The sequence below is a fragment of the Canis lupus genome, chromosome 35 (genome assembly GCF_048164855.1).
Source record: "Canis lupus baileyi chromosome 35, mCanLup2.hap1, whole genome shotgun sequence".
Classification (NCBI taxonomy): Eukaryota; Metazoa; Chordata; class Mammalia; order Carnivora; family Canidae; genus Canis; species Canis lupus.
Window position 1 is genome coordinate 12,875,636 of NC_132872.1, and position 22,384 is coordinate 12,898,019.

General features: G+C 46.6%; 1 protein-coding gene across 3 annotated transcripts; it reads right to left on the bottom strand.

The window, feature by feature from the left end:
* Positions 1-3,130: 3,130 nt before the first annotated feature.
* TIGIT (T cell immunoreceptor with Ig and ITIM domains) lies at positions 3,131-18,924 on the bottom strand. 3 transcript variants are annotated; one of them, XR_012024572.1, is made up of 5 exons: positions 18,399-18,922; positions 17,078-17,407; positions 14,323-14,429; positions 4,892-5,493; positions 3,131-4,802 (listed from the first exon to the last, which is right to left on the bottom strand). XR_012024572.1 is itself a non-coding variant. In XM_072812511.1 (4 exons), exons 1-4 carry the CDS (start codon positions 18,670-18,672, stop codon positions 5,257-5,259), a joined length of 945 nt encoding a protein of 314 aa, XP_072668612.1. In that variant the 5' UTR covers positions 18,673-18,924; the 3' UTR covers positions 3,131-5,256. The 3 variants fall into 3 exon arrangements, 2 of the variants coding, with proteins under 2 accessions (XP_072668612.1, XP_072668611.1); XM_072812511.1 differs by having other exon boundaries at positions 3,131-5,490; positions 18,399-18,924; XM_072812510.1 differs by having other exon boundaries at positions 3,131-5,493.
* Positions 18,925-22,384: the final 3,460 nt, after the last annotated feature.

Consider the following 22,384-nt stretch of genomic DNA (forward strand, 5'->3'; position numbering starts at 1 on the left):
GTGACACTACACCCTTCTATCCTTGTATTGAAGGAAAACTCATGGCTCAAAATATGTCCCCATTTGATGATTTGGGGGACCTCCAAGAGGCTTCTATTTGCTCCATAACCCCCTTCTCGTATACCTACACGTAAGAGCTCTCAATCTCATGGTCCTCACGGAAATTACTGGCATGATGAAGAAAACGTACATCTTATTTGTCCCTAGGGCAGTCAACGCGACAAGTAAATTCACCAAGTCTTCAGTAAGCACCTATATTTCACTCAACATTGTGCAGTTTGTGAAGGGAATGAAGACAATTAACCCTGACAAGCTTTGAAATCTAACAACTAGGAGTAAAGATTCCATAAGATCAAGAGCTAGGTTGTACTGTTCAGATTGTCGGTGCCACGGAAGTTCATGAACTAACAGAAAGATATACGGGCTGGGTTCATCAAAGAGGGGTCCAAGGAATGAGCAGTTTGGGGACTCCCAGGTACTTGCAAGCTTTGGGTTGGAGGAGGTGAGTGTGGATGGACATTTCCACCAATGTGAGAAACACGGATGCCTTGGCAGGGGCTTGGGATGGGGAGAGTCTGAAGGAGAACTCTGGGCTGAAAGGTGACTTCTATGAATTTAAATATTGACTTCTTGCATCTCAGTCACTGAACCCCTAAGTTCTCCTGATACTCTAGCAAGTCGAAAATAAAGAAAAGCAAACATTTCACAATGCATGATTTGCCCGTATTTGATTTTTTGTGAACCCAAAAAAACACCTTGATGAATTATTTATTTTAATAATTTGAAATAACAATTTCATATGTTGGATGATGCTTTGCTGCTCACAAAGTTAGAGCCCTGCTTCGGCCCATGTCCTTCTGAGGACGGCATCCCTATAGTGTGCAAGGTGAAGACAACTCTCTAATCACTTTCCTACTCTTTCAACTACTGCAAAATCTTCCACTATTCCACACCCCCCCCCCCGGAGCAAATGAATCATTTATGAGTTAAATTTCCATGTCTTGAGATCAACTTAATTGTAAACACAAATACAGAGACTGAAGGCAATGACAATACTCTGCTTTAAAAAGTCATCGATATCCAAGATATGTTCGACTTATTAAAAGTTTATCTCACTTAAAACACAAAATTTTAAAATACAGAGAACTTGTAGACCCCAAGGATACATCTGCAACTCTTAGCATTCCTTACATCCCAGTTTTCAAGAGTTCGATAATTCCAGACACCTGGGTTGCTCCCAACAAGGTTTGATGCCCCCTCAGGGACCTCTGTGGCATCAGCAGCAGTGCCGTGGAACAATAATGAGAACATTAATTCTGCATTTTTAGCTTACAAAGACTCAACCACATTTTCTTCGTCTTCCCGAGAACCTTAAGAAGTAGGTATTATTATCACCATTTTACAAATGAGGAAACATTTATAATGAGGATCAGGAGGTTAAGTGGCTTATCCAATGTCATAAAACTAAATAGCAGCACTTAGCACTTAACCAAGTATCCTCTCTGTCCATAACACATCCTAGCTACTTCTCTTTTGATCTCTGCAAAATCAATTAGACTTTTAGCACCAGAGGAAGTATTCTTCACATGAAGTCAGAATAAGTGTAGTCTAGGGCAAATCCTGTGATACGAGTCTATTCCTGCATAACACCTACGAGTTGCAAACCTTTTGACAACGATGACCCTGTTTACCTGAACTCGATCCCTTAGCTAATTCAGATACCTTTTGGGAAGAGTCTGAAATAAACAAATACACAGTCTGTTTTTTGGGCTCATGCTTTGTTTTGATCAAAGGAAGGACACAGCAAAAGAAAAACGAAGGACACGGAGAATAGAAGAAGACCTCCATGTTTATTCCTGGTGGGAGCCCTTTCAAATGCACAGCATCTCTACACCCACCCAATGGCTTCTAAACATATCTCTTCTGTGTTTTCTCCATACGCAAGGGAATTACTAGAATTGTGATGTCTAATATAGTAGCCATGCCATTATTTACACTTAAGTTAATTAAAATGAAAAGAAATTTAAAATTCAGTTCCTTAGTCACATTCACCACGTTTCAAGTGCTCAAGAGTCACATGTGGCTGGTGGCTGCCATATTGAATGGCACAGATACAAAACATTTCTATCATCATGGAAAGTTCTATTGGGTAGTATTATCCTAGACTCTACTTTCTAAAAAAAAAAAAAAAAAAAAAAATTCTATCAAACATCAAAGTACCTAATTCTGATTTCTTGAAAGCTCAGGCTCTTGCACACATAAGAATCCTTTGGGCCTCTTGGCAGGTGTACTTTGGAGTGGATGTGGAAGTTTACTAGTTACAGCCATGAATTAGGATTGGGAAGAACTGGAAGATGGAATAAAACTCACAGCCCACAGCTGGCAGCCACAGCCATGCTGCTGAGTCCTTCCCCTTTGTGGGTATAGTGTGCCCACCAGAATGCTGCCAAGCGTACGCAGCACACACAGCCACCCTGTCTGTCCAGCTTAGCACTGACGGAAACTGTATGCACCTGAGTATATGATGAAGCACCTCAAAATCACAGGTGAGAAGGAATGAGTCATGAAATAAAATTGTATGGGAAAATACTGTCTACTCATGAAGATCACCTACCTCAAAACTCCATGAATCAAAATTCCTCATATTTATTCAGGGCAATTCTCTGGATTATAGATCAGACTCTAGATGCCGAGGCTTAGAATGTGAAGTAATAAAGGGTTGGGAATCAATACGTTTATTCCTTCCCAAACTCTCATTCATTAATTCATTTTTTCTCCCCTTCTCCTACCATGAAATCCAAGAGGGGATCCAAGAGGGGATCCAAGAGAGCGTAGGATCACTTCCTGTGTGCACTTAACAGTCTCCCACCTCCATCTCCCCTGTAATACTTTCCTATGTGTTTTTTTCAAATGTCATAGTAGGAGGGAAAAGCCTCCTCAAACTCTATTTTGAATTAGAGAAAAAGAGAGAGCCCACCAGTCAGAGATAGACACCCTTCCTTGGTGCCAGCTTGGCTTGGGTGTAGGGTCTAGTGCTGCGTGGTCCAATAAAAACATAATGGGAGCCACATACACAGTTTTAGATTTTCCAGTAGCCACATTAAGAAAGTAAAAAAAGAAACAGGTGAAATCAATTTTAATAATTTTATTTAACCGACTATATCCCAAATACATCCTCTCAACATGTAATCAATATTTTTAAATTACTAACATGATAGTTTATATTCTGATTATTCACACTAAGCCTTCAAAATCTAGCGTGTATTTTACACGTCTAGCACAGTACATCTCAATTCAGATTAACCACATCTCATACACTAGACGGCTACCCATGCAGAGTGGCTATCCCACTGGACAGCCCATGTGTCCAGGAACCCGGCTTTATGGGATCATCTTCTCTGGTCCTCCATGGAAGATCCACTTCAATGAATTCCATTTTAAAATGTATTTTCTAATTCAATCTCATTTTAGCAACCTGACCTATTTATAACATCTATGGGTCCTTTTATATTTTTATTACCATCCAAATGGCATTTCCTGTTTACCATAACCACGTTAACACTGCGACTCTCAGTCTAGCCGAGACCCAGTCGCCATCTCTCCATCAAACTGCCACTCCCTTTTGTCATGACATTTTAGTTCCTCTCCAACTCATGAATTGGGTTCTACTCCCAAGCAGTTTGCAGGAGTTCAGCAAGAAGAGTGGGGTGACCTGCCCTGGCACATCACAGCATCTTACGTGCATCTGTCTGTCTTCCGAAAGATTTAGCACTCTGGACAGATTTCAGCTCCTTGCTCCTAACTACATACGTATTTGGTAGAGTGACCAAAATCCAAATCCAAATCCAAGGAGCAGGAGTTGAATCGTCTTCTTGCTCAGGCTGCCTAATTCTTAGGGAGCAGAGCAGAGCTTGATTTCAACCACCAGTAAGACAGCCTTCTTCCCATCCTCACTCAGTTCCTATGGCCGTGGAAGAAAACCTGTCACCTGTAAGCCCACCTTCCCTCCTCACTCCTGTAAGAGAAGTGGTGGCAGGATAGAGGCCGGATGCCAGTTAAACAGAAACTGGCACTTAGATGCCACCCAAACCCCAGCACGAAGAGCTCAAGGGGTGAATTTAAGGGTTCAGAGAAGCTAGGGAGAGGGCATTCACCTTAAACCCTCGATCCCCCTCTTTCTTCTTTTTCTTAGGAAGAGTCCCTATGTTTTAAAATCCAGGTTTTCCTTTTGGTAGGACACAGATTCCTTCCTCACAAGCTCAATGGTGGATTGATAGAGAAAAGGTGGGTCCTGGCCGGGGGCTAGGATGCAGCTCCTATAGTGGACCAGCACTCCTGCGCATGTCCCTGGCAGGCATCTGGAAGGCCTCGAGTCCCCTGAGCAGGCCATCCCTGGACTCCAGGCCCACCCAACAGAAGGAGTCCTGAAGGATCTGCCCGAGGAATAAAATCCCAAGCACTCTCAGCTCCCTTGGTTCTTCCATGTGGGAATTTCATCAGCTCTGCTTCAGTTTCTCCACCCTCCCTAGACACAATTCCTGATCTCACCACACTAGCCTCACTGTTCCCTCCATCCTCCCGAGCCACTTCACCCAGGCAAGCTTGGCCTGATGACCACAGCCTACGCCAGTGGCTCTTCCCAAAGGCCTGCGTCTTATATCTCTGTTTTCGCACTACCTTTCATGGAAATGTCATTACCCTCACTTATCTGTATGGTCTAAGGGGGCTGAGATCCGAAAGCCTGGTGTAGTCCTGTCCGAACCTCCCCTTGGCAGCCAGTGCCAGGCCTTGTTCATAAAATGCTTTGAAAAAAAAATAATAAAATAAAATAAAATGTTTTGAATGCGTGGTTGCTGATGAAAATGACTGGGAGAAATGAGATGAGTCTTACCATCATCATCGTCGTTGTCATCACCATCATCCACGACAAAACTGCCACTTGCCAGGACCACCAAAGCCCTGCCCGGTGCTACGAGGGGGAATGCGTTCCTCAGAGCCACAGGGTCTGCCCACACTGCCCGATTCAGAACCGACTCATTGTTTCTTGACTCTGCATTCACAACCAAGATACAAGCTGCCCACTGTGGGTCTGCCACAAGGGAGGGGAGGGAAGGGCGGGGACGAGGATGACATTCACTCACTCAACTGAACACACACTCACATGCACACACAGCAGCGATGGAGACCGCAGACCCTTATGTCACCACCTGTCACAGCAGGGACAGGAATGCGTCTCCCAGAAGATGCCTCTGCGAGCTAACCAGTCTCGGCCAGGAAGCTGAAGCTTCCAAGGCTCCTGTAGCTCAGGACGTTGAAGTAGTCGTGTGGCTCAGCATAGTCGTCTGCCCTCTGCTCCGTGTAGAGGCCCACGGGCACCATCTCTACCTGGATGGCCCTTCCAGTGGACGACAGGATGCAGGGACTCTGTTCCTCCTGTTCATACGTCATCGTCCTGAGGCCACTTTCCCCACAATGGACTCTGCGACATTTCTTCTAAAAACAAACAAACTAGTAAGTGAGGATGTAGGGATGTTATTCAGAAGTTACTTCTCAGCATAATACATAGTTATGATCTCTCTCTTCCTTTCTTACACACACACACACACACACACACACACACTAACAAGGTTGTGTTCTTACCGACACCAATTCCCCAACCCTTAATTGCTCAACGTCATTACAACTAGATTTCAGGACTAACCGCTCCAGTGAACCTACACTTGCTCCACATGCAATGAGCCCTGCACCCCATTACTTACTACTCTCTAAGGCCAGTGAGGTGGCTTTCTGCCTCAAACTCGCTTGTTCTCTTTACTGCATCTGACGCTGTCGACTTCTTCCCTTATAAAATGTTCTCCTTCCCTGGCTTCCATGGCATCACTCTCTCTTGGTTCTCCTCTTCCTGAACTCCCACTTTCACCCTCAGCTAGCCCTGCTTTTCTTCTGCCCCCACACTGGCTCCCCAAATAAAGGGGTTCCCCAGAGCTCGACTTTCTGTTTCCTCACACTCAACACCCTCTCTGAGTCACTTCATCCAACGTCCCTCTACAAGCACCATCGGCCCTCTGAAGATTCCCGATCTCTACCCAAACTAACCCAGGCTTCTGCCCTGAGCTCCAGGCCTAGGCAGTCATAGCAAGTCATCATAGCAAGCCCAGACTCACCATGTCTCAAATGAGACCATCATGTTCCCTCCTCTACAAACTGTTCCTGTCTCTGCATTCTCTACTGGCTCATGGCACCAGCTGACCAGAAACCTGAAGCCCGATGTTAAACTCCAATCAGCCTAATCCCATCCAATTGTACTCCTAAGTCACCCTGAAATCACTTCTCACTTCTTTATTCCCACCCTCGTGTTTTATCTCACCCTATGCTTCTACGCCTGCCTGCCTCTGGACTCCCTCTTTCTTCTGGTCTGACTTTCAAATGGCCACCAGCATAGTGATAGTTCACGACTGGGAGTTGGAAAAGCTGTGCTTCTGCCTACAGCCCTTTGATGGCTCTCCTTGTCTGCTGAAGGATGCTTAATCTTGTATAGAAGCTACAGGTAGATGTCAAGGGGTTTGTAAAACCCCACAAGTCAGTCCATAACTTCACTACATTCCCTGCAGGAGATTGTATGTGATGCCCCCTAAAATGCCTTTTGTGATTTGGTCACACTTACCTTTCCAGCTACACCTCCTGCAGTGTTTCCCCACTCAACACCCCAACTTTTGGTATAGGGCCTGGGTGCCAGAGAGATGCCATTTTTTGAGAAGCTGCTATGAGTATGCACTGGCTCACAGCATATGTAATCTCAGCAACAATCTTATTGAAGTTTCTACTTTTGAATAAGTAAAGAGGCACCTTGTCCTGGACCAAGTTCTGAGTTGGGGCCAGGCCATGCTCTGTCTCCTCGGCCAGGCTGTCTCTCATCTGATAGCTTCTTGAATGCCATGCACTGTTTCCGACCTCCCCAATTTTATATATGCTACTACCACTGTCCATTTCTTGTAGTTCCCCAAAAAGTTGTCTCTTCTTTCCTCCCAACTCAGCTCTATAGCACATTGTCCAAGAAGCCTTCTTTGACCTTTCTGGGAGAGTGACATTCTCCCTGGATGCTAGAATATGTTCCTGGATGTTCTCTGTTACAACATTCAGTGCTATCCTGAACTTATTATTACTCCTCTCACCTCTTCAGCCCCAAACTGTGAGCCTCCTGAGGGAAGGATCTCTTCTCTATTCCCCTTTGCAACCTCATAGCCCATACAGACATTCAATATATGTCTTAGGACTGAAATGTGTGTGTACTCACACATGTGTGCACACACACATATGCACATGCAAGCATTCTTCCTCAGCACCATACCTCAAAGTCCCAAGCAGGGACTCATGGTCAGATAACTATGATTGCTCTTTTGGGAAAATAGAATAGACAGCAAAATCTGTTTGGGAAAATAAAGGGTGTGAAATCAGCCATTACCCCATAGAAGAGCATCACAGGGGAAGGTTGTCCTAAGCCAAGGAAATCAAAGACTAATAAGCACAAGCAGGATGGCAGAAGAAATACCTGATAACATCCCAATGTAAAGGTAACACCCTCTTGGTCTTTCTGGAAACTGTTCTAAACATGTCCTCATCCCCACCATAGGTCTGGATAACAAAATCCCAAAAAGCCACACACAGGCTTAGAAAATAACAGCAAACACAAACCAAATCTCATTCTTCCCACCTTCATTGCTTCCTGGGATAGGAAGCAGCAGCATCATGGGCTAGAGCCAAGCTCAGCAGTGCACAAATAAAAGCGAACAGGTAGGGTGAGTGGGCTGCATAGATGTACATCATGAATAAATATCAAAAATTAGGGTAGGTGCCACACTGCAGACCCTGAGGAACCTGGCCTAGAGAGAGGCCATCATCTCAAAAGCACACATAGGAGCCAGGTGGTCTCTCTCCACTGTGTCATTCATTCCTTTTCAATAGCAATGGCTGCACCCTAACCACAGGTATGAAGAAAGAGCATGGTCATCATGGATCGTGCTGATGCTGGACTTCAAAGAGTACTACATCCCTTGATGCAACCCAGTCCATTTAAAAAATATAAATACCCAATTCTTTCTCAAAGAACTGATTGTGACCTCTGATGCTGGTGTGTTCTCATTTCCATTCTTAGACTAGCCACACTTGCCCTGGAATATTAAGACCATTTTGGTTTCCAAGGTCTTCTGAGAAATGTAAACATGCCTGAAATGGGTCTGTCAACTGTCCGGTTTTCATTTCACCCCGCCTAGGGGACTCTGTAATTGTCAGTATAAAAAATAAGCCTGGGACTGATGTCCTAAAGGACCAAAGGGAGCTACAGAGATTGCAGCTGGGTCCTAGGAGGACAAACATTGCCCCTAGGAGAATGTGAGGAGGACGGACAGTTGGCAGTCATTGTTATGGAGCTGGACACACCCATCCCTCCTTTCTCAGAAGGTCCCGTAGGGGAATTTTTTTTTTCAATAGCTGCTTAGCAAACAATATCCATTCATTTAGTCATAATCAATCCATGCAGGATCCATATTTTTGAGTACCAAGTATTATGAAGTGCCACGGTAAATAAAATTCATAATAAGAACTTAATCACCAATACTTATTACTACATGCCAGGAAAAATGCCAAGTGCCTTACATGAATTATTTGACTCAAGTTTTCCCACAACCCTACAAATCATAATTATTCCCATTTTACAGATACTACCACAGCAACTCAAGTGGTAGAGCCAGGATCCAAAACTAGGTCTGATTCCAAAGTCTATGCTCCTAAATAATGCAATCAACAGGCTCTCCGGGTCCGTAAGGAAGGCTGTTGGTACCCCGCTCAGATCCTCCCTACCTAACCAGTGCTCCCACTCCCCAGACACTGGGACTATCGGCTACCGGTGGCTCATAGCTGCCCCTTCTCTGGAGAATGGCTTTTGGGCCCTTTCTGGTGAGTAGCCAATGGGCAGTGATGACCGAGGTGAGTGTTCAAAAAGCCAGCTCCCTGCCTCAAGGTACAACCAACTCTGCATAAAATCTTACTGCAACCAAGTCTCCTGCTGAGACCACGTCAAGCAGAGCTTTCTTCCCTCAGCCTTATCCTGATTCCCTCACTACCCTTTACCTGAGAGTCCATCCCAATAAATCACTGTCACCAGAATTCGCATGTCAGGCTCTATTTCTGATTTAAAAGGGTGTTCCCACTAGACGGGATGAGCACTAGGTGATATGCTATATGTTGGCAAATTGAACTCCAATAAATAGATAGATAGATAGATAAATAAATAAATAAATAAATAAATGCTCCCGTAAGTGACCCTAGAAGCAGAAGCAGACACAGGATGGGATTATGGAGGAGAACCTCCCCCTCTCCCGAGGTGGATGGGAATATAAACCCCACTACCAGTTGTGAAATGGGATGGGACACAGATGGAAGGGGATTAATGGGATGGGACACAGATGGAAGGGGATTCTCAGCTGGTGTCACATCTCTAATATCTGAGATATATGGGAAAATAGTATTAGAACTGTGTAACTTGAGACACCTGGGTGGCTCAGGGGTTGAGCACCTGCCTTCTGCCCAGGTCATGATCCTGGAGTCCCAGGACCAAGTCCCACGTCGGGCTCCGTGCATGGAACCTACTTCTCCCTCTGCCTGTGTCTCTGCCTCTCTCTTTGTGCCTCTCATGAATAAGTAAATAAAATCTTTGAGAAAAAAAAACAAGAAGAACTGTGGGACTGAGTAGCTTTTACTTAATTCCCCCAGATGCACTGAGGACAGATCAGGATAGGCTCAGATCTATCAGCACCTGGAAGCAGCACCTGGAAGCAAGAAGTACCTGGCAGCTTCAGGTGAAACTTGGATGTTTCAGGAAACATCCATCTCCAGCACTAAAGGCCAGGCACAGGACCTACCTGTAAGAGAGAGAGAACTTCAAAGCAGAGCTGGATTCTAAGCTTGGGCAAGCCTCCTATGTCTAGAAAAGAAGAGATCTCTATGACTCGGGAGGAGGATCCCTGGGTAGATGCATTTGAAAGCCACCTGCTTCTCTCCTATCATCTGGAGCTGCCAAAATGGCCCACTTCCCCTTCATGGAAGGTAAGGCCCTCTTAGGACCTGTCTCCACCTCTTGTATGGGCCATCAGCCCCATATTTAGGGCAAGACTACAGCCTGGACTAGCTGAGAGAATGTCGGGAATCCTGAGGGAGGAGAGAGGTTTTACCTAAAGGACATGGGTAACGTGTACTGGCAACAATGGGAGAACGTGTCTGGGAGTGAATCCTGAGAGTGATGGTCTGGGCTGGGCAAGTAGATTATGAGACTGGGCGAGGTGTAACTTGTCAATATTGAGACCTATCTCATGACTGAAGATGTAACACCCGCACAAGGGTCCCAGAAGATAAGGCTAATATACTACTGTCAAGAGAGATGCTAATACTGCTTTGGCAAATTATGGAAGAGAAAAACAAAATGCTCAAAGAGGTGGGGGTGCTATAATGGATATGTGCAAAATCATAAGGAACATATATCTATTGGTCCCTACCCTCAGTTTCTACTAATGTTTGGTCTTTAATCCTGGCTCCTGACACAGTGCTCCTTAAACCCTTATAATCTCCTGGGTGATAGGAATGTCTGACACAGGACTCCTAAATCTCTTGGAATTTCCTGGTGATAGGAATGTCTTTTTGTTCCAGTGAGGCAATGTTGGCTGGGCTCCTGGATGGAGGCTGGTGACCAGAAAGACCAAGCCATGATTAGAAACTTAGAACTGTCAGCCTCACTCGACTCTCATACTCCAGAGAGAGGAGAGAGGCTGGAAAATGAGTTCATAATCAATCATGCTTCTGCGATGAAGTCTCCATAAAAATCTCCCAAGTGTGGGGTTCAAAAGGCTTCCAGTTTTCTGACAACATCCACACGCCAGGAGGGTAGCATACCCCAACTCTCCAGGGACAGAAGCTCCTGTGCTTGAGACCTTTCTTGACTTCGTCTTGTGTACCTCCTTCATCTGGCTATTCATCTGTATCCCTTATCATATTCTTTATTATATAATAAACCAGTAAATGTAAGTGTTCCTCTGAGTTCTGTGAGCTGTCAGCAACTTATCAAATCCAAGAAGGGGGTTGTAGGAACTTCAATTTATAGCCGGTCAGTCAGAAGTACAGGTGACAATCTGGGACTTGCAGTTGGTGTCTGAAGTGAGGGCAGTCTTGTAGGACTGAGTCCTTAATTTGTGGGTTCTCATGTTAATTCCAAGCAGATAGTGTCAGAACTGAATTGATTGTAGGACACCCAGATGGTGTAGAAGAATTGGTCAGTGTGGGAATAAACCCACCCATCTGGTGTTTAGAAGTGTTCTGTGCAGTGTTAAGAGTAGAGAAGAGGAAAAAAACAGAGTTTTCCCCAATATAACCTACTAAATCAGGGATTGGCAAACTAAGGCCCATGGCTCAAATCTGGCCCACCACAGATTTTTGTACTGCCCGGGAGCTAAAAATGATTTTTATATTTTTAAGTGGTTGAAAACAAATTCAAAAGAAGAATAATATTTCATGACACATGAAAATTATATGAAATTCAAATTTCAGTGTTTATAAATAAAAGTTTGTTGGAACACAGCCATACTCATCCATTTGCATATTGTCTGTGGTGCTTCATGCTACAGCGGCAGCGTTGAATTGTTGCAACAGAGACCATATAGCCCACAAAGCCTAAAAGATTTACTATCTGGCCCTTTACAGAGAAACTTGGCCCTTCCCTGTACTACGTAATTTTGAAAATCCAATAGCTAATTATGTTTCTAGGGAGGAGCCAGAGGACACTCTTGGAATTTCCTGGTGATAGGAGTGTCTTTCCCAAAGGTGGGAAGGAATGTGCTAGGGAAGAGAGCAACGGGCATCACTAGGAGGCTTCGTGGTATCTCTCGTCTCTATGCTGGGGCTCAATGCTTTCATAGAACTGGATCAACACGAATGAGAAGACCCCCAAATAATATAGGGGCAGTGGCAGCTTAAGAAACAAAGTGGATGCAATTACTGCAATGGCAGCCAGGGAAGCCTGACCCACGGGGATATTAAAATGGTTAATAAAGCAGTGTTCCTAAGAGAGATAGAGATGGACAGCCAATAAGGGGCGTTACTTATATATGTAATCAAGAGATCAAGAATACATGAGAGAAGGCCGAGGTCAGCACCCCCTAGAAAGTCAAGACCTCTTGCCCAGTTTCCAGGTCTTTGAGCGACACTGGGTTGAATATCATCTGTTCACCCCTCAACTCCATCCTCCAACCAGCCTTCTGTTTCCTTCCATCCTGATTGTTTCCTAAGGAGACTGAACTAGAGGTGTTGCATCAGTGGGCTCCCTTGCTGTCAGGCTTGAGTTGGGTTCAGCCAATGCAGTAGGGGAATGCAGGGAAGGAGAGTGAGGTGAGGGTATATTGTCACCTGGCATTCTGTGTGCCAAGGGTGGCCTTAGGCTGGCTATAACCTTCCCTCAGGACTACAGAACTTCTCAAGGTAGTCCCGTCCACAAATCTCTCTCTATCCAGGTTCTGGTAATCATCCTCTCCCCTAAAGACTAAGGGTGACACCAACATGCTGCTACATCCTCCTTAATGCCCAGTCCTTTGTAAATGTCTGTTTTAAACTGTCCTTAACCTACCCACCTTAAAAGCCCTACATGGTCCCTTCTACATCTAATTATATCACTGTACAGTTGCTGAAAATCAAAGAGAAAGAAAAATTTAAAAGAAGCAGAAGAAAAAGCCATGTCTGCAAAGGAGCAAAAATAAGATTCACATAATTTCTCAACAGAAATATAGGAAGCCAGAGCCCATGGAAAAATGTTCTCCATGTGCTGAAACACAGAAACGTAGACCAGCAAAACAGATACATCACTTTTAAATTAAGGAAAAATATATTTTCAGACAAACAAAAACCAGGATGACTCATCACCAGCACAAAAGGAAATACTAAATAATATTCTTCAGACAGAAGGAAAATGATCCTAGTTACAAGATAGGAAATGCAGGAAGTGAAGAGCAACAGAAAAGATAAGTCTAAGTGAATATTAACTTTATATTAACTAATAACTATAATATTAACTATTAACATTTCCTAAGATTCTTGCATAATCCAAGAAATGATAAAAGCACTCATTTATACTAGACCTTAATAAGTCAAGGGTATATTTTGTAAACTCCAGTGTAACCACTAAAAGAATAGCAAAAAATGCCTCATTACCAAATAGGTCTTTTTTTTTTGTCATAAAAGACAGCAAGAAAGACCAGGGGGAAAAAAAAAACAGGCAAAACAAATATGAAGAAAATAAGGTGGTGGCTATAAATCCACTTATATCAGTACCAACAGCAGCAAGTACACATTCCAGAGAAAAAAAAGTCAGGGATGAAGAGTTAGGTTGTTAACTGAGTGGAACCCAGGTTGGGGAGAAGTGAATCAGGAACTAGGGAGGGGGGTCTGGATGAGGCGGAAAATAATGTTGGCAATCCCATTCTTGCCTTCCCCAAAATGTTTGGTGACTAGAATGAGGGTGACCAGGGAAGTCTTCAAAAGTCCAAAAGGGCAGACAAAACAAGTGGTGGAAATCCCTTCACTCATCAGTAGCTACGGTTACAATACAAGCACGTGACAACGTGCCACTTGTTCACCACAACCCTGTGACAGAAAGCAAGCAGAGTCACCATCGTCCCCACTTTCTGTACGAGGAAGTGGAGGCTCAGGAGATTCAGCAGCTTCTCTGTAGTCACACTCGGTGCTGACATTAGAAACTACATCATCCGCTTCCCCATCCAGGGCTCTTTCAGCTGAGTCGCCCTCTTAAGCTGGAGTCACAGAGGATTTGCAGTCTGCTGATCCTGCCATGGACCTTTCACTCCTCAATCTGGGGAGTGCTTATTACACACCCTACGGAAGTGCTACGTAGCCCAAGAATCTGGAAATGTTGTTAAAGATTTAAAAAGCTAACATACAAGACTCCCTAGATGCCCAAGATGCATCCAACTCACAAGAGATCAATCGAACTCTCAAGGGAGTAGCTTTAGGGACAGGCAGGAACTACAAACTGTTAGGTGATAGCAAGATGGGAAGCATACCCCAGGCTTTCTGGGGTCCCCAGACAGAAGGGGGGCAAGGAGACAGAAGAAGAATGGAAACAGCTTCCCTGAAAGGCAGAGCAAGGACCATAGAAAAGCATGAAGAGCAGTGGGAGAGTTTACATCTAGATATTTCTCTGGGCAGAAGGGGACATGGAAGGACAGGGATGGGGTGCCCATGACCGAGACGTGCAGCCAGAATCATTACCTTTCTGGTCCAGAGGCCCCCCAGGATGACTGCCACACAGATGACGGCCAGCACTGAGGCCATGGCTCCCAGCAGTGGGATCTGGAACGCAGCGCTGCGCTCAGCCACTGGAGGGATGACAAGGTAAAGAGGACGGGGTCAAAACCAGAGTAAGAGGCACCCACCACACAGTGAAGCCCCTGTGTCGGGGCACTGAGATGGGGGCTCGCCAGACCTTTCTCGAACCCCAGGACAGGGGTTCGAGAAAGCCCAGCTCTTCGGACAGCAGGGCATCAGCTGGCCTGTCGTGACATCAACAGCGGATCTCCCGAGCAGTGGCGCACCGCTGCTCCACCTTGACGTCAGAGCTGACCACTGTTAACACCCCTTCCTCTAATCGATAAAATCCACTTTCTATAATAATCGTGAAATGAAACAAACAATAACATCCAGGATTTAAAATAAAAAAAACCAGAAAGTGCATGTTTGCTTTTTATTAAATTTCACATTTACAACCATACTAAGTAAAAAAAAAAAGTTTAATTAAAAATTAAAATAACGTTAATATTAAAATACCAAAAAAAAGAGAGCAAAAAGCATATAATCTTTCACCTTAAGCCAGTAACATTATTCCTGCTGTGAGATCCTAAAGAGAATAAAGATCTAGAGCTTTATTCTTCACTTCTTCTCAGCACCTGGCACGTAGCAGGTGCTTAGTGAATATTTGTGACATGAATTAAAGCGTGAACAAATGAACTTCTATTAAGATGTAAAATGTAAGGAGGAGAAGCAGAAAGAGGGTTTTGAAGAGAAGAGGGGAACACCTGGGTGGCTCAGGGGTTAAGCGTCTGCCTTTGGCTCAGGCCATGCTCCCGGGGTCCTGGGATCGAGTCCGGCATAGGGCTCCCTGCATGGAGCCTGCTTCTCCCTCTGCCTGTGTCTCTTATGAATTTAAAAAAAAAAAAAAAAAAAAAGAGGGATAGCTGACCCAAGGGGAGTGTGAAAGGAACAGGACAACTGCCAAGATGTGAGCTATACTGTCGATGGAGGAGTTTCCAGGCACTTAGTCCCCCCGCCCCAACCCCCCCACCCCTCCTTCCCAGAAGTTCTGGAAGATCTCAGGTGTCCAGGGAAGTCTTGAAAGAATGGCCTAGCGGAGGCTATCCCCTCTAACTAAGGGGTTACAGTGTGGGAAAGGCGGCTAAGGGATGCAGTCACTTAGGGCAAGGCAGTGCTCACCGTACCCAAGTGCGAGGGCGAGAGCCCTAGCTCCCCAGATGAGTTCCTTGCCCCGCAGGTGGGGAAGGGGGCAGGTGGGGAGCCAAGTGGTCATGCGGAACACAGCTCCCGGGCCAGAAAGGGCGCAGGCTCTCACCCCCCTGCTGCGTTGACCTATGTCAGAGCCAGCCAAGGAGCAGCATTTGAAAGGAAACTTTAAAGTGGCCTTTCATCTTCTCAGTCATAAAATTTAATCTCTAACACAATAGATGGCAGCAGATAGAAGTTCTGAGGCTGGGGCAGCCCGGGTGGCTCAGCGGTTTAGCGCCGCCTTCAGCCCGGGGCGTGATCCTGGAGACAGGGGATGGAGTCCCATATTGGGCTCCCTACATGGAGCCTGCTTCTCCCTCTGCCTGTGTCTCTGCCTCTCTCTTTCTCTGTGTCTCTCATGAATAAATAAAATCTTAAAAAAAAAAAAAAAAGTTCTGAGGGTGTAGTTTAGTGAAACCAGAGGCTCTGTGTTAAAACCAGCTCGGCTGCCCTGAGCAACAGAGCTAGTAAAGCTCAGGCCCTGCCTCCATCAGGCAATCCCATGTGAGTGGCCGGCACTCAGAGCTAACGCTTGGCGCTTACCGTGTTCAAGCCCCTGGTAGCACCTCATAAGGTTACATTTATTTCCATTTCACAGATGAGAAAACTGAGGCGCGGAGAAGCTAAGTAATCTTGTCTGAAGTCAACTGCTGTTGACCAGGCTTTGGACCCAAGCTGTCAGGTGCCCGAGTCTGACCTCATGAGCACTCTGCTCTACTGTCTCTCAGGTCAGTAATCTCTTCCCACTTTCCAGAGAACTGGTTTAGGTGTTCGGGTGGATAATGAATGTGAGAGCATTCTGGAAAGTGTGAAGTACCATACAGATGTAAATTACTGTACTTGGGCATTTAGCGCACACTGTGTCTAAATCCTTTATCAAGGGATCCCTGGGTGGCGCAGCGGTTTGGCGCCTGCCTTTGGCTCAGGGCGCGATCCTGGAGACTCGGAATCGAATCCCACGTCGGGTTCCCGGTGCATGGAGCCTGCTTCTCCCTCTGCCTATGTCTCTGCCTCTCTCTCTCTCTCTCTCTGTGTGTGTGACTATCATAAATAAATAAAAAATTTAAAATAAATAAATAAATCCTTTATCAAGCTTTGATGCTAATTTTAATTTGCATGATTGAAGCTAAACTAATAAGCAAGAATGACCTTCCCAAATGACCCCAAAGACTATTCTTCCTAACCAACACACATAAAATGCACCTCTTACCCAAAACAGTGGTTCTCAATTCTGGCTGTGCACTTGAACCACCAGGCTTTTAGGGCCTATGACATCCCAACCTTGCCCCTGGAGGTTCTGATTAGGCTGGTCGGCAATGGGGCTCCAGCAGCAGTACCACTGGCGCTCCCCAGTGATTTGAATGTGAACCAAGGTTGAGAAACTCTGCTCTTGCACACTGTTTGGCAGAAACACATTTTCTATCCTGGAGCATGAAGGTCATCAGCCACCCTGCTCCAGAGGGCATACCTGAGCTTTGCAGGACCTCCAGAAAGAACGTCCCTCTGTAAATCCCATCAGGGTAGGTGTGATAGGTACAGAGGTACTCCCCCGTGTCATTCCTGGTCAGCGACTGCAGGGTGAGGCCCAAGTTGGGGCCTGGGGCCACTCGCTCCCTGAAGGCCGGATAGATGTGCCACCCCAAGTCAGTGTGATGAACGGCCAGAAGTTGGTCCTGCTTCTCCCAGTTGACCTGAGTCACGTTGGCAGTGGTGGAGGAGAGGTGACATTGCAAGGTGACAGAGCCACCTTCCTTAGCAGAAATGTTCCCCATTGTCATTATCCTGCCTGACACAGCTCCTAGGGAAGAGGAGAAAGCGAGCATGAGTCCCAGGTCAACAGCTCTCCTTGAATCTTCCCATAGAAATCCCAAAGGGCTTTAAGGCTCGAATTGGTTTCGGGGATGACAGACTTTCCTGTCCATCCTGTCACTCCCCACGTGGACTATAACTGCTACGTAATGGGGCACTTCACCCACTCAGGATATCCTGCTGTAATCTAGCTCCATGACGAGCCCATTGATTATTTCCATACTTACTCTGTGTCCCTACCTAGAATATAAACCCTTTATCTTTCAGCAGCCAGTTCTGTGCTGGGCACATTGTCCTTTGAAAGAAAACCTGGCTGTTTGGTTGACTGCCATTTGGGGTGCCTGGAAAAAACCTTCAGGAAAGCCACAAACTCCAAAGGAAAGGAGGACTGGAGAGAAACTCTTTCTCCCAGACCAAAGCGCCCTCCTTGGCACTGACCACCCCCAGCACCTTGGGCTTAGCTCCAGCCTCAAATGGTTCAAAAAACAAGATAAAAATGAAATTATATTATAGTTTCTCAGTATCTGTGTCAGATATCTCAGAAACATTTGTCTATGATTTTCAATACCGAAGGAAACAGATGTAAAAATTCAATCTATAATGAATCTCTGGAATCCATGAAGAAGACATTATTGATCCCCAGAAAACAGTGCCCTTCTAAAAGTCTCCTCAAGGACAGGACACAGAATGATGGAGCAGAAGTGAACTCCTACAAACGAACGGATCCTTCCTCCCCCTTGTCCCTTTCTTTCCCTCAATTTCCTTTCTTGGGTTGGCCAGTCAGGCACCCCAACCCAAGTCCTTCATCCGCCCCCCAAAACAGAACCGGACCTCCTTCCCCAACGCTGCCTTTTCTCACCCAGCAGGACACAGGAAGGACCCTGACAACCATGTGTTTCCTCCCCTCGCTTCCCCTCTGCTCCCAACCTCCCTTTCCTCTTCCTCTTCCTCCAGATCCAAGCTGGCTTTTTAGGCCTTACCTGAGGTAGGGAGGGGAGCCTGCCCCAGCCCCTGGGCCCAAATCAGGAGGAGATACCATTGCATGTTTCCACCCAGCGAGGGGGCCCACAGGAAGCAGCCGAGGCCTCTTCTGCCGCCGAAACCTGTGGACTGCAGCTGCGAGGCCAGAACTGAGCCTATGAGGAGAGAGGGTCTCGGAAAAACTGAGTTCAGCGAAAACAATGTCAGAGGCATATATGAAACGCTCTCAACAAGTACACAAACTGCATAGGGCAAGCCCACAAGAAAGACCATGAAGGAAACACACTAAAAAATAAACAAAAATGTGGTTAGAGGCACACTGGTCTTTGGGTTACTATTAGTCAATCTACTGTTTTTTTAAAGTCCTGTCTTAATGCGCTTGTTTTGTATCAACCTTTGTCTCCCGAACCCGAGGGCCCTGTGTATCTGTGTGATGCCCAAGATTCTGACATTCTTGTTACTGATGGAGTTCACTGGGCTCCCCCTGGCTTCATCCAAGAAAGGAAGGTGTGCCCGTAAGAGAAACCGAGGCATGCACACTTACAGACCAGGACCCGGGCCTGAAATCTAATGAGCCAGTGAACTAGAGGCATTGACTTCAGAGATGAGTTGTGGGCAGGACAAAAAGTCTTGGACAATAGGCCAACTTTCCTTTGAATGAGGTTCTGTTCCTGAATCTGATTTCTTCCGTCTTTGTTTATCTGGACTGAGACTTTGTTGAACTCTGGCTTAGTTTTTTCCAATCCAGCAGAATCAGAGGAGACCAGAGGAGTGAGCGTTCTTGTGACTCTTGACCCACCATGGAAACCAGCAATGCAGAGAAGGGTGAGCCCCAGTTACCTGACCCTGGGAAGGGGTTCGTTGACACTAGCCTGGAGTCCCTGACTCATTATCAAGTCTTACTGTTGACCCATCCCTCTTCCTTCCCTCCCTCTGTCTGTTCCTGCATCTATTTGAAAGTCCCGAAGGCCTATGAAGCACCAGACTCAGCACCAGGCTCTGGGGATACAAGGGTGAATGATCATAGACCCTGCCTTCAGGCAGTCAGAGCTTGCTCTCTGGTGAAGCTACATTCTGGGGAAAGCAGGTGGAGGGTCTCCATTGACCTGCCTCTAGGGCCGCCCTCTGCTACCTTGGGCATGTTTCCTGATATATGTCCTGAAAATCTGCTCCTCCCCCAGGGAAACATCTTCTGCTTCCTTCCAGGAAAGCACCTGGAGCATTCCACACCGTCCAGGCTCCTGGCCTCCACCTCCCCTTCTCCCTGCAGGGTGCTCCATCTCCAATCAGTCTCCTCTCCTCTCTGGGTTCCACCCATTCCCAGCTGGAAACCATGACCCATGCACCCCCTACAGCCCACCTCCAGCCTCTTAGACAACATACACCTCATCAACCTCACTCTACCCTAATTCAACCTGCCCTTCGAGGCTCAGGTCAAGATACACCTCCTCCACCTCCTTTCAGTGGTCCGAGGGCCTGTAGCCAAAGAAGTTGCAATACCTCTGTGTGTCCCAGGGAGGGTGCACAGTAGGACTGGTAGAGTGTTTCCAAAACCAGCTGTCCAGGTAGAGGAGCCAGGGCTGGGAGAGCTGAGAGCAGCTAGTAGAAACAGCACAAAGAGGAGGACATGGGGGTTTGGGCTATGAAAAATTTACAGTCTATGTTTCCATGGTTTGTATAGGTGGGTGAAAGCCAGAGGCAGGACCTGTCTTATATAATGAGAAATCCCAAGAAACTTAGACTAAGTTAAAAAAAAAAAATGGTTAAAGAATGTCTCTGTTTCTAAGCAGTCTGGAAAGGAACACAGTCAAGTCCATTTTGACCAGTGACGCTCTCCAGAGCTATTTGAGGGTGATGATTAATAGACTATGGTGAAAAAGATAGGTAGGGCCAGATTCAATTTGGTTTGGTGATCTATGGAAAATTGCTCAATCTTCATAAGCCTCAGTTTCCTCCTCTGTAAACAAGAACCATAGTGCCCCCTTCACCTCCCTCCCCACTGCCTTGTAGGCTGATGAGGATTCAGGGAACTAATTTGTTTGGTAAGCTGTTAAGCACAGCACCTGGAACACAGGAAGGGTTCCATACATCAGTAATCATATTGATAATAATATTAATTCAAGAAGTATGGGGCGCCTGGGTGGCTCAGTGGTTGAGCATCTGCCTTCGGTTCAGGTTGCGATCCCAGGGTCCTGGAATCCAGTCCCGCGTCTGGCTCCCTGCGGGGAGCCCGCTTCTCCCTCTGCCTTTGTCTCTGCATCTTTGTGTCTCTCATGAATAAATAAATAAAATCTTAAAGAAGTAAAAGGAAAATTAGAGGAGACTATCCCTCTTCTATGTCATGCATTTGGGAGGAATAAAGCCCTGGTCTCTGGATTCCAAGGCCAAGGTTCTAGCTACCCTCTTTATCCAGTCATATGCAAATAATACACGAATATCAGAACAAAATATGCCTGCAGAGAAGTGGCCACTGGACCAAACAGCCCCTGAGGAGGCCTTGGAGAAATGTGAATGACCGAAGAGTCTGTCCAGGAAACCTTCCCGAAGTCCATCGAGGAGCCTCCTTTCTGGGGCTCCATCTGGAAGCCCAGCTGGTATGGCCACTCCCTGAGCAGGCCCCAAACAGAGCTGAGCAGGCCAGGGGTGAGGAGCAGGTCTGGGCCAATCCTAGGGCCACCCTGAGCCTTGAAGATAGTCGTCGGTTTCTGTAGCACAGTATGAACCTCTGTGGTCAGTTAGGTGCTAACTCACATCTCTTTTGCAGAGTCTAAAAGGAGCCACTAGTTTTCCCCCCACTTTTGCAGTTGTGGGCTGGACAAGCTTGGCCAGCTCTGATACGGAGGCGTGCTGGGGAAGGGATTCCATTTGCATCTAAAGGGTAAAGAAGTGCTGGCCTGGAACATAGATCACCCCCCAGATGCCCCAAGTCCTCTCATGGCCCAGCCTTCCTCTCACCCTGCAAGCCCACTGTAGGGTCCCCTGCTCCAGCAAGAAGCCTGCAGCCTGGCAGGGTCATAGCACTGGGTGCTGGGGGAGTGGTCCCACTTTCCACAAGACCCACAACAGGAAGCATGACCTGAGGCACAGAAGAATCTCCCGGCAGTGCCTTTGAGCTTCAGCTTCTCTCAGAAGTCTTCCCTCTGGCTCAGAAGTGGTGAGGAGCTTCAGGGATATCACAGCTTCCTCTCCCTCCCCCTCCCTGCCTCTAATCAAGCACAACATCCTGCAGCTGCCAGAGAGGTGACATGTTTTGGCCAAGGGCTCCCACTCTCTACCTCACAGACCAGCACTTCCTGCTGGTAGGCTGTTGGGGGGGGGGGGCGGCGGCAAGGAGACCCCTGACTCCTACAGGTCCACAGAGGGCTGAGGGAGCAGGGAGACAGGAAGTAGGGGAAAGGAGGGGGCACCTGGAAGAGCCTGCCCCCATCCACCATTTGCCATAGCAAAGCCCACCTCATAGCAGAGCTATGGTTGTTCCAAAGCCCTTGTGGAGAGACCTGCCTCAGAAAATAAAAGATTCAACGTGAAAGGAATGTGTATAACCTCAGGATTTTGGATAAGTCTGTGAACTGCAGGGCTTGTTGGCTGAAACTGGCTCAGGACAAATGTAAATGAGGAGATTTGGGGGGTAGGATTGCTGACTGTTGTTCTAAGCTCCATCAGGTGAGGTGACTCAGAGGACCTCCCCCACGGAGGCTGTCAAGGGGTTCAGTGGACCATGGGAAATTTCCTTTGCCTTCTCAGCTGTGAAAATAGGACAGAGACCCCCCAGGAGAGGTTGGAATGCAGAGTCAGAAGAGAAGTCTGGGAAGAAGCAGCTGATCTTTCCTCAGTTTGGGCCTCTCTGGCATCTACTCACAGCCCGCCCACCCAACACAACTCCCCTCTTGTCTCTTCTCTATCCTAGAGGTGATTATACTATCCATCCATCCCCAGGCTCCATCTGCCTTGAGAAAGGTATCTTCTATCCCTGGGACCTTACTTC